The sequence below is a fragment of the Pelobates fuscus genome, chromosome 10 (assembly GCF_036172605.1).
Source record: "Pelobates fuscus isolate aPelFus1 chromosome 10, aPelFus1.pri, whole genome shotgun sequence".
NCBI classification, from domain to species: domain Eukaryota; kingdom Metazoa; phylum Chordata; class Amphibia; order Anura; family Pelobatidae; genus Pelobates; species Pelobates fuscus.
In genome coordinates this window covers 113,786,082-113,804,324 of record NC_086326.1, presented here as the reverse complement: position 1 = coordinate 113,804,324, position 18,243 = coordinate 113,786,082, and the positions used below count along the sequence as shown (strand labels likewise).

Genomic DNA, 18,243 nt, shown 5'->3' with positions numbered 1-18,243 from the left:
ATGCAGCCAGATTACTGTTGCGCCTTAGACAAGACAACCAAACCCTTGTGGATTATGCACTAGAGTTCAGGTCTTTGGCGGCAGAGGTAAAATGGAATGAACAGGCCTATATAGACGTATTCTTAAATGGATTATCTGATGTAATACTTGATGAGGTAGCTACTAGAGAACTTCCCGAGAATCTGGAGGACTTAATTTCCTTTGTCTCCCGTATTGACGAACGCCTAAGGGAGAGACAGAATACTCGAGATAGAACCGCTAAATCTTTCTCTAGACTAGTACCATCATTTCAAGTTGCTGAAACCAAAGATCCACAGGTTTCAGAACCTATGCAGTTAGGCCTTACTCGTCTCTCAGAGGAGGAGAGACAGTACAGGAGAAGAGAGGGACTGTGTATGTATTGTGGGTTCAGAGGTCATGTACGTTTGAGCTGTCCCAGCCGTCCGGGAAACGCTCGCACCTAAGTTTCTCTAGAGGACAGACCTTGGGTGTTTCGATTTTGTCCTCTACTCATAACTACAAAGAACATAGACTCCTTTTACCGGTCTCGTTAACTTGGGAGAAGGGAACTTTAGAAACTATGGCATTGATAGACTCCGGCGCTGCTGAGAGTTTTATCGACCAAAAGTTTCTCACTAAACACACTATCCCATCCCAGTTAAGGAAGACACCCTTGGCTGTTGAAGCCATTGATGGTAGACCTTTAGTTGAGCCTGTGATTTCCCGGGAGACCACACCTCTTTACTTAACTATTGGTATTCTACACAAGGAGGAAATATCCCTACTACTCATTTCATCCCCTTCTGTTCCCATAGTCCTGGGATATTCCTGGCTTAAGAAACATAACCCCGTTATAGATTGGAGATCAGGGGAAATAGTTTCTTGGGGCCAGAATTGTCAAGAGAGTTGTTTAAAGAAAGTGTCACCTCTTTGTAGTGTCAACCCAATTAATAACGCTACTGACTCTACCAAAGTACAGATACCGTCCTTGTATCAAGATTTAAAGGCAGTATTTGACAAAAGAAAGGCTGATACCTTACCACCACATAGGCCTTTTGATTGCAAAATTAATTTACTTTCTGGTACCATGCCCCCCAGGGGTCATGTATATCCTTTGTCCACGAATGAGAACTTAGTTCTAGAGGAGTATATTCGTGAAAACCTAGACAAGGGGTTCATTAGAAGATCCTCCTCCCCTGCTGGGGCTGGATTTTTTTTTGTTAAAAAGAAGGATGGCTCTTTAAGACCTTGCATTGACTACCGAGGCCTTAACAAGATAACCATCAGAAATGTTTATCCGATTCCCTTGATCACCGAGCTTTTTGACCGATTAAAAAGTTCTAAAATTTTCACTAAGTTAGACCTTAGAGGTGCTTATAATTTAGTGAGAATCCACGACGGTGACGAGTGGAAAACTGCATTCAATACTCGATATGGGCACTATGAGTATACGGTAATGCCTTTTGGTCTCTGCAATGCTCCGGCAGTATTTCAGGACCTTATTAATGAGGTTCTTAGGGAGTTTCAAGATGACTGTGTAATTGTATACCTTGATGATATTCTTATACATTCCAGGGATATTGAGACTCACCACAGGCAAGTCAGGAGGGTTTTACACAAACTTCTTCAGCATGGCTTATACTGCAAACTAGAGAAATGCAGCTTTGACCAATCCCAAACTACATTTCTTGGTTATGTGATTTCTGGGGAAGGGTTTGAAATGGATCCGGAGAAGCTCCAATCCATACTAGACTGGCCTTTACCTCAGGGTCTCAAGGCTATCCAGAGATTCATTGGTTTCTCTAATTACTACAGACGTTTCATTAAGGGATACTCCTCTATCATTGCTCCCATCACTAACATGACCAAACAAGGGGCTGAGACTAAGAATTGGTCTACTGAAGCTCTTCGGGCTTTTGAGACACTCAAAGAGCTGTTTGCTTCCGCACCAATTTTAGTTCACCCTGATACTACTCTACCTTTCCTACTCGAAGTAGACGCTTCTGAGACAGGTATAGGTGCTGTTCTGTCCCAAAGGTTGGGTGTAGATAAACCACTACATCCTTGTGGATTCTTTTCCAAAAAATTGTCCGGTACTGAAAGCAGATATGACATTGGTGACAGGGAACTACTAGCGGTTATAATGGCCTTGAAGGAGTGGAGACATTTATTGGAGGGTACCTTGCATCCTGTTACTATTTTGACGGATCATAAGAACTTATCCTATATTGGGGAGGCTAAACGACTATCATCTAGACAGGTTCGTTGGTCCATATTTCTCACTCACTTCAACTACGTACTCACATATAGGCCAGGTTCTAAGAATTCTAAAGCCGACGCCTTATCTCGCCAATATGAACCTGCTGCCGTATCTGAGCCGGTTTTGTCCTCTATAGTACCCAAGTGTAACATTATCGCTAACACTACTCTCAAAGTTCATTCCCCGCTACTTGATCAGATAAGGAACTTGCAGCATCTGGCACTAGACTGACTCCGGTTTCCAGACTTTTCGTTCCTCCTGAACTTCAATTGGAGCTCTTACAGTGTCTTCACGAGAGTAAGGTGGCTGGTCATCCGGGTGTCCGCAAGACGTATTCTTTGATCTCCAAGGATTTCTGGTGGCCGTCGTTACGGAAGGATATTAAGGATTTTATCGGGGTTTGTGTGGTCTGTACTAAAACCAAACTACCGCATTCGCTTCCTTGTGGCCTTCTACAACCGCTGGAGATTCCTGACAAACCTTGGTCCTGTGTGGCTATGGACTTTATTGTGGATCTGCCGGTTTCTAAAAAACACACTGTTATCCTCACCGTAGTCGATAGGTTTACCAAGATGGCACATTTCGTACCTTTGCCTAAACTCCCGACTTCTCCTGAATTGGCAGAGGTCTTTGCTAAAGAGATTTTTCGTTTACATGGGATTCCTTCTGAGATCACTTCTGATAGAGGCTCCCAATTTGTTTCACGTTTTTGGAGGTCGTTCTGTTCTCAATTAGGCATCAAATTGAATTTTTCGTCCGCCTATCACCCTCAGTCTAACGGAGCTGCTGAACGAACTAACCAGAAGATTGAGCAATACTTACGTTGTTTTGTTTCCGAACACCAGGACGATTGGGTCGGTTTGATTCCTTGGGCAGAGTTTGCGCACAACAATCTTGTTTGTGATTCCACGCATTCAAGTCCCTTCTTCATGAACTATGGCTTTCATCCATCTATTCTTCCCCCGGTTTCTCCTTCCCAAGGAGTACCGTCGGTTGATGTCCATGTGGCCAACTTGAGGAAGTTGTGGGATCAGACTCGACAGATTCTTCTACACAATTCTGTACTGGTAAAGAAACATGCTGACAAACGTAGTAGGGCGGCTCCGAATTTTGTTCCAGGCGATAGAGTGTGGTTGAGCACTAGGAATATTCGTCTTAAAGTTCCTTCCATGAAGTTCGCTCCTCGTTATATTGGTCCTTACAGGATCTTGACTCGAATTAACCCAGTGGCATATCGTCTAGCTCTTCCAGCTACTGTACGCATCCCGAACTCCTTTCACGTGTCATTGTTGAAACCTCTAATCTGTAACAGATTCTCCTCCACTATCGCCCCTCCGCGCCCTGTTCAGGTGGAGGGTCAGGAGGAGTATGAGGTTAACTCCATTATTGATTCTCGTGTCTCCCGGGGACGAGTACAATATTTAGTTGACTGGAGGGGATATGGTCCTGAGGAGAGGAGTTGGGTACCACAAGAGGATGTTCATGCTCCTCGTCTTCGCAGGGCATTTCACTCCCGCTTTCCATCTCGCCCCGGCTCCTTCCGCCCGGTGGGCGTATCTGAGGGGGGGGGTACTGTCAGGGTACCTGGAGTCTCTACCGTTGAGAGAGGTAGAGACTTAGAAGGTTATCCGTCCGGACGCCATGTCTCCTCGGTCTCCCGCGGTTCACTCGGCCTTGCTAACGCCGGCCGCGAGGGAGTCACTTCCTTTTATAACAGAAGGACCGGAGGTAGACGTCATGACGCTAACCCGAAACATCCTGCCACTCAAATCTCGGGAGACGAATCAGGACTCGCCGGAGGCGTGTCTCCTCTCCCTAGCCAGGATACTTAACGGGGGTTCTCTCATTCACTCATTGCCCTGTCGTGGTTCTAGTCCTCCTAGTCACACAGTGCTTTGTGATTCTCTTGTCTTTTGGTTCTGACCCGGCTTTGTTATTTACTCTCCTGCCTTTCTGTATTCCTTGACCCGGCTTGTCTCTCGCTTACCTGTCTTCTGTTATCCTCGACCTCGGCTTGTCTCTGACCATTCTATGGTAGTTCTACGTTAGTCCGGCCATTCTAAGGACCGGTATACGTATCAGCTACTCTTTGTACTCTGCGTGTTGGATCCCTGACCCGATCCTGACAGGCATCCAGCCGATCTGTGGTGGTGTCTTGCCGTGCCTCCAGGTCTGTCACCCATTGTTCTATCTTGGTAAGTCTTGAGTTATGGGTGCTCGTGCAAGCCTCTAATTGAGTGATTTTGGTCATCGCTCTTTCTTTGGCCTCCTTGTAGTAAGCCATGTCTGCCCCAGATCCTTGCATTGCTCTGCTAGCATTTTTTTTAATTGATCTGCCGTGACCGGGTCACCTCTTTTCGTGGCTTCAGTGCTGCGGTTAGGTGAGGGCTGAAGGAGGCTCCTTCCATGAGGTCTGTGGCGAAGTCCTCGGAGGAATAGGAGGAGAAGTCGTCCGTGAGCGCCATCTTAGACCATGCGGCCTGCTGCGTGTTTCGCAGCATGTCTCCTGTGTCTCAGCCATGGGGACCTTTGTTTGCTTTCGCCTTCTTTGTTTTCCGGCCCATTGTCTGCTTGTTGTCGGCAGCGTACTTTGTAGGGACTTTTGGGTTCAGGTTCCCACATAAACGGGTCGTTTAGGTTTATATTGGGTCGAAGCTCCAGGAGATGCGACTGCTCCATTGCGCTGCTGGCTCCGCCACCCCCCCCCCCCTATTTTTAATATTTAATATTTCATAGTTTGTAACTCTAGTGCCTGGGAGATATGTAGTTTAAGCAAAGTACATTAAATTATCTTCCAGAGACTATAGGGCGTGTTGTGGGAGTGTTTGAGGCCTGTTTTACTGTATCCTTGCTGAAGACCTCCTGCTGGGGGTCTGTGTATAAAGGTGGGCCATCTGGCCATAATTAAACAGTCTTCTTGTACCCTTAATCAAGTCTAGGCTGATGTTTGGGTAGCTCAGAGCTTTTTTTACTACTTCACTTGAGATTTGGGAGAACTACAGTTGCTTATACTCAGTCGGAGTACAGGGGATCCGTTACAGCAAGTAATAGGAGATTTTATATAAAAAGTTTTATTTGTGATTTAAACTTTTTTATATTTTTATTAGCAATATTCGTGTTCCTGCATGTATTGCAAGTACCACAATGATAAAAAAAACCTTTCTGTATTTCTAACCACTTAGTTAAAAAAAACATTTTTAATTTCTTTTACTTTAAAACTTTTGTTTAAAATCTGCTTTCAGTTTTTTTGCCATCCTAAAAACAAATTTAGGACTTATACCTGCATATTTTGAGATTTCATGTTCTTGAGTTAAAATGTGCCAGTTCTTAATAATCTTTTTAGGGGAACCTATATTGCTTGAAAAGTCAAAGATAAGAGGAATCTGGCTATCTTTCACCATATATTTCTTCTTTCTTTTATCTAACAGTTTGGGTCTATCTAATTGTGAGATCCTATCAATATCTTGTTGTAAAATATCTTTAGCATATCCTTTTTACTCAAACTGTTCCTTCAAGATATTAGATTGTGAAATAAAATCTGCCTGAGTAGACCAATTTCTCTTCATTCTCAAAAATTGCCCCTTTGGTATGTTTTTTTAACCAAGGGTGATGGTTAAAAAAAAAAACATACCAAAAGGGGCAATTTTTGAGAATGCAGAGAAATTGTTCTAATATATATTTTTATGCAAAATTGCCACTTGATCCATTTTTAAGATGATTGTTATCTATGCAATGTCCCCTTTCTGACATCCCCTTTTTCTCTGTAGAAAATTTGCGGTTATTATACTGTGGGCATATTGCCCCAAACTAAAATGGCAACTGTTGACATAAGTATACAGAGGGAAGGAGTATGAGGAAGGATGCCGCTATAACACTTCGATATGTAGGACAACCCACTCTTATGCCTCATATGCCCGTGGGAGGGGCAATGCAGCTGGAAAGCAGATGGCTTACAAAACACGCATGTATTATGGAAGTGAATAGGAGAAGCACGCTAGCGTGCGCGGCTAATCAAGAAGAGGACACAATACCTCAAACGTGCGGACGCACGTCACAGGAAGTAAGCGCGCCAACATTTTGGAGAACTGTAAGGACATTATGGAAACTGGATGTTTTGCCATCTTGAATGTGGCATATATGTTATTGCTTGGACAGAAAAAACGGAAAGGTTGCCATCTTACGGTGACTATTTATATCCGGTCTTAACCATATTTGGACCTTGCTCACCTGCAATGATTTGTCCCTATTTTAGAGGGTATAAATGCAGTCACAAATCATTGCATGTTAAGATGCACCTGAGAAAGACCTCATAGGGTCGAAACTCATTGTGTCTTGTTATATCTTTTATTCTTTTAAAGAGATTGTAATAACGGTTTATTTTATACTTTATTGCTATCTCTTGCTCCCACGTACCAATATTGTAGCATGTCTGCTCAAAATAGCAGTAGCAGATCTTTGTCTCTGCCCAGTCTGACAGGGAGCAGCATGCAGAGAATGGATAGAGAGGCAGCTATATGATGTTCAGTCACTACATACCATTCACAGTTACCTTTCATGCTCAGGACATTCCTCTGCCACAATGAATGATTGTGTGATAAGGGAATGCTATATACACTGCCCTCCCATATTTCACCCCCTCTTTGTATGCTATTGCCCAGATCACTTTATCTATACATGTGCATGGCAATTTCACTGGCATACTTTATTGATTACACTTTTTACCCACCTGAATTTACTTTTTCAACTACATATTTGCTGACAGATGGACTTTAAAAAGGAGATTGATAATTATATTTATTTCTGTACCTTTTGAAGTGGTTCTAGTAGTCTGCCAAGGGCCACGATTGCAATCAGCACAATTGCAGCAGAAATCAAACTAGCAAACTGTCAATAAAATAAGAGATAAAAACAGACATAAAAAGATGAACGACTTTTGTCTGGACAAAGATATGGCATTAAATATGCACATGATGCCAACAATATGTTAAAAACCTTCAAGTTAGTTATGCAACAGAATCCATCCTGCTAGAATCCAATCTGTAAGTTGGAGTGGTACCATAAACACAATCGGTAGCTCTTTGAATATCTTATACTATAATGCAAATTGGGTAGTGAAAATAACTGTTTTCAGTCATAACCATACTCCCTAAGATAGCCAGAGTATATCCTACGGATCAATAATACATTTCATCCTAGAATGTTGAACTCCATCTATTTATCCCTCCATTCATTTTCCCTGAAACATTTCTAACCTATTTTCTCTTCTGTCCACCTGTTTTTTTTTTTATTGATAAACAAAACACCAGCACTCATGTAGTCTCTCTGTTTTCCTTTATCGCAATGAGTGTGCAAAGTTTCCACCTAATATGCGGTATTGCTTAAGACTGAATGTAAATGTGACACTGCAAATATATCCAGTACAAAATCACATCATGTGATAGGAAACTGAGAATAGTGAACCATCTTATGGCTTCTAATTTGTAAAATTCACAAAATAATGTGACGGGAAGTAACTATTTTAGTGGAATAACAAACAAACCTCTATGTTAAAAACTTGCAGTCCTGGATCATGTCCTAAGACTGAAAGTGTATTGAAAAGACCCTCCAACATCACTATGGTTACCCATAACGCCTACTAGGGGTGGTTTTATCATTGTTGTGCCAATGTTTCAGGTACTTAAACTTATATTTGTACAATGTTCTGTTATACATGATCAATACCTATTGGCCGAAACATTGCCATTTTATTTGTGTTCCAGTTTTCAATAAACCTACAATTGTGTGCTTCCCTCTTCTTGCATATTTTTTAATATGTTTTCAGATACAAGGCACTTTTCTTGATGACCTTTGATATTGCCAGTTTGTATATATCAGTTGAACATGTTGAGAGAGTTAAGACTATCAAGCTGTCAGAGATACTATTAATCCTAACACACAAACCCAAAGTTAGCCAGAGGGATGACAATATTGCCTAATTTCCAGTCCTTAGAGGTGGCCTGGCTTCACACAATATGGCCTCCATCACATATATCGGCACTTTATTAGCTCTGTTTAAAAACCACCGTTAAAGGCCTATTAAGAGCTGATAAATATTAGTTTGAATATTATCGATTTCTGAAACATAACTTTCAATTGAAGTTATCGGATTCTATGATTCAACACCATTTATCAAGGACAGAATCCTTGATAAAATGGCCATACAAATAACTACAGCATTATTAGTTATTATTAGTCCCAGCATGGAAAAAACTATGAGGGTCGCTATGCCACCCCTCTTTAAATTTTATATATTGTCCCATTATAGGACCACAGGGAATAATCTTTACAACACATGTAATACAAATTGAAGCCCACACCTAATTCCCAAGAATGGGGGCACAGGAAGATCTGTACCATGTCCCCCCTATTACATGAGAAGACCAGTAGCTATTTGCTATTTAGAGGACATGATGCCACAACAGTTAGGGCTATGCCTAGCTACACTTAAGGTTAGCTATAGTTGAGGTTATGGTTAGATAGAATTAGACATGAAAGAATGGTGACACAAATAATATAATTTCACAGCATTTATGGGAAGCACAAAAAGGGTCATGTCAAAATGAGGGTATGTCTACAATATACTTGTGCATGGAAAGACGTTTTGGTCCTGCCAAATAAAAAAAAAATTGAAAACATTTTTTGGTACACCTAAAATTTGGTTAGATGTTTGACTCAGCTTTGACTCAGTTTGACTCAGTTTGACTCAGTTTGACTCAGCTGAATGTTGGTTCATGAACCAAATTGTGAGAACAAAGCAAAAATATGTGAAAATTGGCCAGTGTGCTGCTGATATGATAGCATTGTGCAGTTGGATTCTGTTTTATGCCAGAGGGAACATGGATTCAGTAAATCAGTTGGTGATAATTTCAAATCTGAAAATTGGCATGTCTGTATTATGACCAGATATATATTTTCTGTGGTAGTAGGGGTTATGGTAGTAATTGCCAGTTTGGGTAGAATACAAATATGGGGATTAACCCAATAATGAATAGTGTGTGTAAAAACAAAAAAAGAAATATATAATCAGCACATTTGACAGATGTTGATGGCAAAGTAGTTAAATAGAAACTGTCATAATTATCGTAATTCTTAAAAACAAGTATCCTTTTACAATATTTGTCTTATAACTTCCAAAAACTGATTGGACTCCTAAATATATTGGACATATTTAACAAAAAACAGGACTAACAATCTGTTTTGAGTTATTTTTCTTTGGTTGCATTAAGTATCTAGAAATTTACATAAGGAAAACCGTTACAGTTAAAATAACATGTACACTGTATGTAACAGTTCTTATATGGCCAAAAGTATAGCACCTGACCATTAAACATATATGATGTTGGATATCCCATTTCAAAATCACAGGCATGAATACAATGCCGGTCACTCTTCTGGGAAAGCTTTCTATCATATTTTGGATTGTGTCTGTGGAAATTCATGCCCATTTAACTAAAATAGCATTTGCGATATTGGCCACTGATGTTGGACAAGAAGATCTGCTTGCAATCAGTGTTACAATTAATTCCAAAAGTGTTCCAAGGTGTTGAGGTCAAGGCTCTGTGTAGGCCACCTTATTTCAATCACACCAAACCCATCAGGCTTTGTACACAGGTGCTCTCTCGTGCTGGAACAGAAAAGACCCTTCCCAAACTGTTACCACAAAGTTGGAAGCACCAAATTGTCTAAAATTACTCTGTAGCAATTAGATGCACCTTCACTAGAACAGCAGCTCCTGAAAAACAGCCATGAATCTTATTCCCTTCTCCATTAAACTTTACAGTAAGGCTGTATGGATCTGCTACACTGAAGATTCTTCCATCATAATCATGATTGTAATATTTGATTCATCCTTCCAAGGAACTCGTTTCCACTACTAAATAGCCCAGTGTTAATTTACACTTCCCCAGCTAACACTTGCATTGCACAAGAGTACAGTTGCCCGATTATAGAAACCCATTTCATGAAGCTCTCCATGCACAGGTCTTATGCTGATATTAATTTCAGAGGTAATATGGGACTTTATAATGATTGAGGCAACAGATGATAAGCTATTTTTTTGTGTGTGCATATCTCTTTATTCCAACAGGAGATCTTGCTGTCATTTTCTTTTCTTTTTCTTTTTGATATCGAATACAACATATAACAGAGTAGTACAAGACACACAGGTCTGTATAAGTTAAATGTGAAACTGTGGAACTCGCAGGTTCCGTGAATATCCAAGCAACATGTGAGACACGCAGGTCTCAATTTCTTTTGAGTTATTTACAAGCAGGCTATTTACTTGACAGAGAAATATTGCAAATACTGTATGGCATCTGGATTACAGTGTTTCTTTAACGATGCTTGTGCTAGGTTGTTGCCCTGGTGACCAGTTGTGCGATTGTCTGTGTGGTGTCAGCATGTGTCTCTCTCTTCGTGAGGGAGGGACACTGCCTTAGTCACCAGTGGCAGCTACAAAGAAGCATGGCATTAAAAGGGTCTCCCTGCATGGAGGTCCGAGGGGGTGGTGAGTATTTAAATAACAGGAAAAAGGGAGGGTAGGAAGGGAAAAGGAATAGAAAAACAAAAACAAATGGTGGGGGGGGGGGGGGGGGGAGGGTTGAAGGTGTTCAGTATTTCCAGGAATGAAAAGGGGGCTGCATCATAGCATTGTGTCTCTGGGTCCCGTCTCTCACCTCTCTATAGCCTCCTCTCATTACTGCCATGAGTTCTTCACTTGTTCAAGTTTTGCTCTCAGTTAGTTATGTAGTATCCAGTCTATCGCGTCTTTCTTTCACTACAGGTGGTGTCGTAAGTGTATTATTGCAATAGCGTCTTAAATTCAGCGGAGTCTGTTAACAGAAGCAGATGTTCCTCACATGCTCATTGATTCTTTTGTGGAGTGGACACTTTGTTCCCCCCACATAATATAACTGGCATGTGAGGAACATCAAAAAGGGATATGATAAACATTGTCTCTTTACATTTTAAACTACTACACAATAGTGATCCACAATTTTTAGAATGAGTGGCCTAAATGCATTTAAAATATAACCTTTAATAGTAATCCTAAAATCTATTATGAGTGTCCATAGTAAGAGTAATGCTCAAATAATAATCAACTAAGGTATATACACAAAGTAAAAAAAGGGGTCCTGTTCTAGAGTATCCAGAGACCTTAACCCAGTGGTGTATGCGAGAAATAGTTTTGCAACCCACTATAGCTTGATAATTAGCGTTAGCTATACAAAATACGTTGACAAACTTGTAAACTGAGGTGTAAACAGTTTAATAAATCTATATCAACTAAAGTATATACATAATTGATAAACAACTAAAGTATATACAAATTGGTTCTGATAAACAACTAAAGTATATACAAATTGGTTCTGATAAACAACTAAAGTATATACAAATTGGTTGGAGGTCCTGTTCGTACATTTTCAGAGACCTATACCTACTAGTGTATGCAAAACCAGGTTTTGCAATCCACAGTGGCTGTGTAGAGTAGCATTAGCTATATCCCCTTAAAGGCACAACTTCTGGAATAAAAGGGAATCATGACGGAATATTTCCGCCATGTGTCCTTAAGGGGCTAAAGACTATTAAATCAGTGTCTATATACAGTAGACAAACATGATGGTATCTAAAGATTATGATAGCAAGACGATGTGACAGAACTTGTAGCCGATCAGAGAGAGGGTTTTGGATAGCTAGCCTTATAAATAAGTATCGGTACAGACTCGTAAAAGGTCCTTTTCATAAGTTTTCAGAGACCTTTGCCTAATGATGTGTGCAAAACATAGTTTTGCAATTCACAATTGTAGCGTAAAGCCGCTGTTACTGTTAGACTGATCAGCGTGTCTATATAGATTGCTACATAGTAGTAGTTGATGCTCTCTACTAGTGCTCCTAGGAATAAATGAAGCACCCGAAATGCTAAGTTCTGTCACATCGTCTCTCTATCATAATCTTTAGATACCATCACGTTTGTCTACTGTATATAGACACTGATTTAACAGTCTATATAGCTAATGCTACTCTACACAGCCACTGTGGATTGCAAAACCTGGTTTTCCAGGACCTCCAACCAATTTGTATATACTTTAGTTGTTTATCAGAACCAATTTGTATATACTTTAGTTGTTTATCAATTATGTATATACTTTAGTTGTTTATCAATTATGTATATACTTTAGTTGATATATTTATTAAACTGTTTACACCTCAGTTTACAATTTTGTCAACGTATTTGTATAGCTAATGCTAATTACCAAGCTATAGTGGGTTGCAAAACTATTTCTCGCATACACCACTAGATTAAGGTCTCTGGATACTCTAGAACAGGACCCCTTTTTTACTTTGCTTGTGTATATACCTTAGTTGATTATTATTTGAGCATTACTCTTACTATGGACACTCATAGATTTTAGGATTACTATTAAAAGGTTATATTTTAAATGCATTTAGGGCACTCATTTTTTTCTTCTCTTTACCACTACTTCTCTAGCCCTTGGGTTAACCCCAATACGAGTGCTCTCTCAGCTTCTACTCTCTTGCTTTTTCTTTACAATTTTTAGAATGTTTTACCATTCAAAAAGAGGAGATAAATTGGAGAGGGGAAGATGAAATTAGGAAAAATAGAAATGAAATGGATTTTCAATTTCAATGCCCTCACCCTTTTTGGTCTGAATGCAGATTTTCAGCTGTGTCATTTTTTTTTATAAGACATTCTATATATGGGTATATCTCTTTTTAAGGGATTTTTAAGTATCAGTGTATTTTGTATTTCTATTGTATTATCATTTTTATTTTTAGTGTATATTCTTATTCCCAATATTTTGGGGTCTATTTTATGATTGAGCAAAATAATCTATGCTATTACAAGTGTACCTATTTTATTTACATATCCTATGTAGGTATAGTATATAATCTAGGGTTTACTCCTTAAGATAGAATAAAGTTATAGTATATAATCTAAAGTATGGATTTTTTACTTCTTAAGATAGAATAAAGCTATTATCTATATGCTCATTAAATTGAATCAACAATATAAAGGACTTTCCATATCCGTAAATACGAACGCAAGCATCAACTAACCCGGTGGACTATGGGTACAGCAGTTTAAATCACCAGGAACTGGGATAGAGCTACCAAAAGAGAATTGCATCTCGGAAGTGGTAGTTCCAAGGACAAACCGGAAGTGACGCAACGGTAAATTACGGATGCAAAGAAGATCAGCTGGGTCCCACATCACGGGATTGGATAACGAGCAAGAAAGACGGGACTTTGTAACATCAGAAAACCGGACATCGAGTAAGAAGCAATATACAACTTGAAAAAGCCAAAAGTGATCGCGAAACACGTTTTGGTAAAGGAAGAGCGGAAAAGGACCAATATATATTGTATCTATTTATCTTATGATATATTTTATATTTATTGTGTTTGTGTTTGATATTTTTAAATACATTTTATATACATCCATATCTCCATCTTGCATCTTGGATCTGGTTAGGGCAGGGTCACCCTACAATTTGACACTGTGACAAACTCCCCTTTTTAAGGGAGTTTGCCAGGAGTTTTTGGAGGGGCCTGCTTTCCAGCCTCCTGTCCTGTGATTATGGCCCCTGTAACTTATTGGGTTTTAAGGCACTTGTGACAGAACCCTCTGTCCCTGGATTGCATATCCCTCCTTCATTGCTGTGGCAATAAACCTCAAGTTCTACTTCACCCTCAATTTAGAGTCTTGTCTCTTATTGGGGTGAAACTGCTACAAGGGATTGCTATGCTCTTCATACTCCCTTGAATAATCACTAAGCTCTTGTAAGAGCTTGTTCCTGTTCCTGTTCTCTGGATTAAGAGAGGTTCACCCACTGGAACCTGGAGCCTTGTCGTAGGTCCAGGGTGGGTAGGAGATGGCGAGATCCCAATCAAGCTGCCACGGATTGTGGGGTCTGCAGTGGTTATGGTGTCTGGTGGAATGCTTGAAGCCCTCGAGAAGTACCCAGTCGGTGTGCCAGGCGATCCGTTAAATTGGTGGCAGAGGTGGGATGGCGTCCTAGTGTGAGGAGAAGCAGCTCGGAGAAGCAGCTCATAGAAGCAGCTCGGAGACACCAGTAATGTGTGGCTTATATTGAGGGCAACGCTAGTATTCCTACAGCGCCCCTGTTTTCAGCAGACTGGAGCAAGCGAGCCCCTATGCAGCAAACCCATACGTGGAGGAGTTCCAGTGGAGGATACTTTCGGAGTGTGGCCCTGTGTCAGCCGAGGAGGAATTGGGCTATGGAGAATTTATAATGAGCTCTGGCAGGAGTCCCTGGATGTAGAACAGCGTCGGCACGGCGAGAGTCTCCCTAGTGAAGAGCAGCGGCTAGAGACATGCGTGGCAATAGGAATGTGTCTCCTGGGAGCGCAACCCTTAACGGAGTGGGTAAGGCACCTTGAAATCCTAGTCCAGAGAGACATGATGCTGGACGACTCCTACAGGGCACTATGGTGGTATGCAGTTCAGCGAGACACTTGGGTGACAGAGGACGCTCCACCAGAGGAGGAGGGCTACGATAGGCCTGGCCTATTGGTAAAGGCCATGGAGGAGGACGATCACTTTGGAAGTCCAGAGGAGTTGCGGTTCCGGGCTATTTATTTTTACTGGAAAAGATGCTGTCATTCCCAGGAGCTGTGGAACTGGGACGGGAACTCACCTACCTGGTTAGTAGTGAGTGGGAACTGGAGCAGGACTACCAATACTTCCTCAGCTCAATTTGGCCCCAATCTTCCCGACAGGCAGAACCAGATCTGCCACCCTATAGCTTGGAAAACCTGGCTGAGTTGCCCCCTGCTCCCCTACCAGCTACCGAAGGGGGGGGGGGGGACCTCATAGACTGGTCCTAGGAAGACCAACAGATGGCAGGTGGAGATAGGACCGAGGTCTCTCTACCAGTCCTACAGGGATGCTGGGCAGCCGGCCCAGATCCCCAGCGGCAGTATGTTGAACAGGGAGAAGAGACAACCACAGGGAGAGGAGATTGTCGGTCCCTGCTCCCTGCAGCAACCATCATCACTGGGAGTGGAAATAGTCGCTCCCACTACCCAGCACCAGGCAGCATTACTGGGAGACGAGACAGTCTGACTCCCCAGCGACAGGGTGAGTTACAGGGAGTGGAGATGATTTGTCTCCCTCCCCAGAGGCAGTGTACTTTACAGGGAGAGAAGAAAACTGGTCTCTCTTCCCAGCGGCAGACAGAGTTACCGGGAGAGGAAAGCCTTGTGTACACTCCCCAGCAGCAGTGTGTGTTACAGGGAGGGGAGACAACCGGTCTCCCTCCCCAGCGGCAGTGTCCCTTCCAGTGAGAGGAGACAACCGGTCTCTCTCCCCAACAGCAGCTGGGGCTACCGGGAGAGGAGACAGCCACAGGGGGACAGCAACCCAAACCCCGATGGTGCAGATGGGACCGCGGTCTCTGCACCAGGCCTACAGGGATGCTGGACGGCCAGTCCAGATCCCCAACCAACCCCACAGGAATGCCAGGAGGAGGAGTGCTCTCCACAGCAGCTGTGCTCTCCACAACCATGTCCTGGGGGTAGTACTCACTGACCCTATCCCAGCAGAAGAGCTGGCATCTGGGCAGAGCGCAACTAGACTCTGCCCTAACTACCCCTTTGTTCTAGGACCTGACTACCCACCAACCAACCCAGCTGAACCGTTGGCTACGGGGCAGAGCACCGCTGGCCTCTACCCACCAGACACGGAGGAGGGAGACTGCACCCGCCGTCCCCAGCAACAGCTTTGTCCAACCAGGGGGGAGGGCATTCAGGTTGATTCCCCACAGGACACTGGATCTACAACTGGGCCCTTGTGGAAAGAGGCCATCTGGAAGACTACGCCTTTTGGGAAAGGCCAACAGACTATCAGAGCCCCAGACCGATTGGAGGTCTGGGGTCTGGATAGGCTCCCCGGGAGAGGGAAGATGTGTGACAAACTCCCCTTTTTAAGGGAGCTTGCCAGGAGTTTTTGGAGGGGCCTGCTTGCCAGCCTCCTGCCCTGTGATTATGGCCTTATGGCCTGTAACTAATTGGGTTTTAAGGCACTTGTGACAGAACCATCTGTCCCTGAATTGCATATCCCTCCTTCATTGCTTGGATTTTGTATTCTTCCTTGGGTATTCGTTGATTGGTTTGGTGAATTAAGCTGCTATTACAACCAGGATAATGTTATTCAAGTAGCCGAACAAAATGCCGAACGACTGGCCACTCTGCATGTGGAGTGTGCTGCTTGTTAGCCTCCCAGAAGCTGTGGTTAACACAGCTTAATTGCTGAATGGCTCGGTGGCCTTCGTTTGTATAAACGAACACGTGGTGGTGGCCATCTTGTTTAGTCGAACACGGCCAGCTGTGTTTTGTCGTCGAACGCCTGTAACTAAAATCGGACACTCAAAGGCACGAACACAGCTGGGACTTCCACCTTCCAGTGTGTTCGTCTAAATCCACACGAACAGAGTGCTATTCAGTAAGAACAATCTACCGAACTAGATACATCCAATAAAGTTATGCACGAACAGATCCGTTCGTGCAATTTATACATTATTTGAATGAGAAGATAGACTGGCCGCACAGCCTAATTCAATGGAACTCTTTTGTGCATGAAATCAAGGGTGGTTGGTCAAATGTGACTTCCACAGAATTTGTGAACCCCTGCTCTGATCTGGGGGACTTTTGGATATGTTGTTCGCCCAGATCAGAGCTACCCAGGGATGTGCCATTTATGGGGATATGTTGGAGTTTTGGAGTGTTTCTGTACTTTGGGTAAAAATGTGTGCTTTCTGCCTGTGGGTAATTGAGTTAGTCCATTAGCTACCTTAATTATATCACAGGCAGAGGGGAGGGATTGCTGACCGTATCTGGGAGTGTTATAGTGTTAATTATTGTTCCCATTGGTTTATGTGCCTTGTATCCCTGTTTTCCATCAGGTCCAAGGGGTGTGCATCTGGCCTGAAAAACTGTATATATTCCAAGCTGTGGCAATAAACCTCCAGTTCTACTTCACCCTCAATTTAGAGTCCTGTCTCTTATTGGGGGGAAACTGCTACAAGGGATTGCTATGCTCTTCATACTCCCTTGAATAATCACTAAGCTCTTGTAAGAGCTTGTTCCTGTTCCTGTTCTCTGGATTAAGAGAGGTTCACCCATTGGAACCTGGAGCCTTGTCGTAGGTCCAGGGCTGGTAGGAGACGGCGAGACCCCAACCAAGCTGTGGCAGTTCGTGAGGTCTGCAGTGGTTATGGTGTCTGGTGGGGAGCTTGCAGCCCTCGGGAAGCACTAGGAGCATCCGTCAATGGAGGTACCCAGTCGGGGTGCCAGGCGATCTGTTACAGACACAAAACCATAATACTTAGAGCTAGTTACCAAAAGGCTCTAAAAAGGTGAGCACTCATTTTTTTAATTATTCATCACAATTAACTGCACCCAGAGGTTCCATGTTTTTTGTCTTTTTTCTCGGTAATATGCATTTGCTGTGAGAAATAAGGGGAAGTGAGCTATACGAAAAGGGTACAGCTGCCTACCTTAAAGGCAATTTAGCTGAAGTGTTTAGAGCCTATATCCATATACAAGGCTAAAAAAAAATGAGTTTTTATTCCACTCAGTACACCTAGAAATTATTCTACTTGTTGTCATACAGTACTATTCTATATATTTTTTCTGTTTTTTTCTCTTTCATATATAACCCTTGTATACTCTGAGGGGTAAGTGTATGTTTTGTATTATTTGTTCTGTGATCATATCTATAGTGCTGCACTCATACTAAGTGTTGGGAAAGTGGCAACACCAACCAGGCTCTTAGCGGATTGTTTTTCTTTGTCCAAAAATGTTTTATTTATTTAACAATCCCACCATATATGAAGTAGGGTGCCCACCTCTTCTCCACACCTCCAACATCTCATTTCTTGCAGTGACTGGGGAGTCCTGTA

At 42.3% G+C, this 18,243-nt stretch overlaps 1 protein-coding gene across 1 annotated transcript in view; it reads right to left on the bottom strand.

Moving 5' to 3' along the window:
* Positions 1 to 18,243, bottom strand: part of LOC134575595 (pendrin-like) — a 260,212-nt gene that overhangs the window by 90,559 nt on the left and 151,410 nt on the right. Inside the window, exon 11 of the mRNA XM_063434915.1 lies at positions 7,067 to 7,144. Coding sequence (XP_063290985.1) covers positions 7,067 to 7,144 — 78 coding nt within the window. The remainder of the gene's footprint in view (positions 1 to 7,066; positions 7,145 to 18,243) is intronic.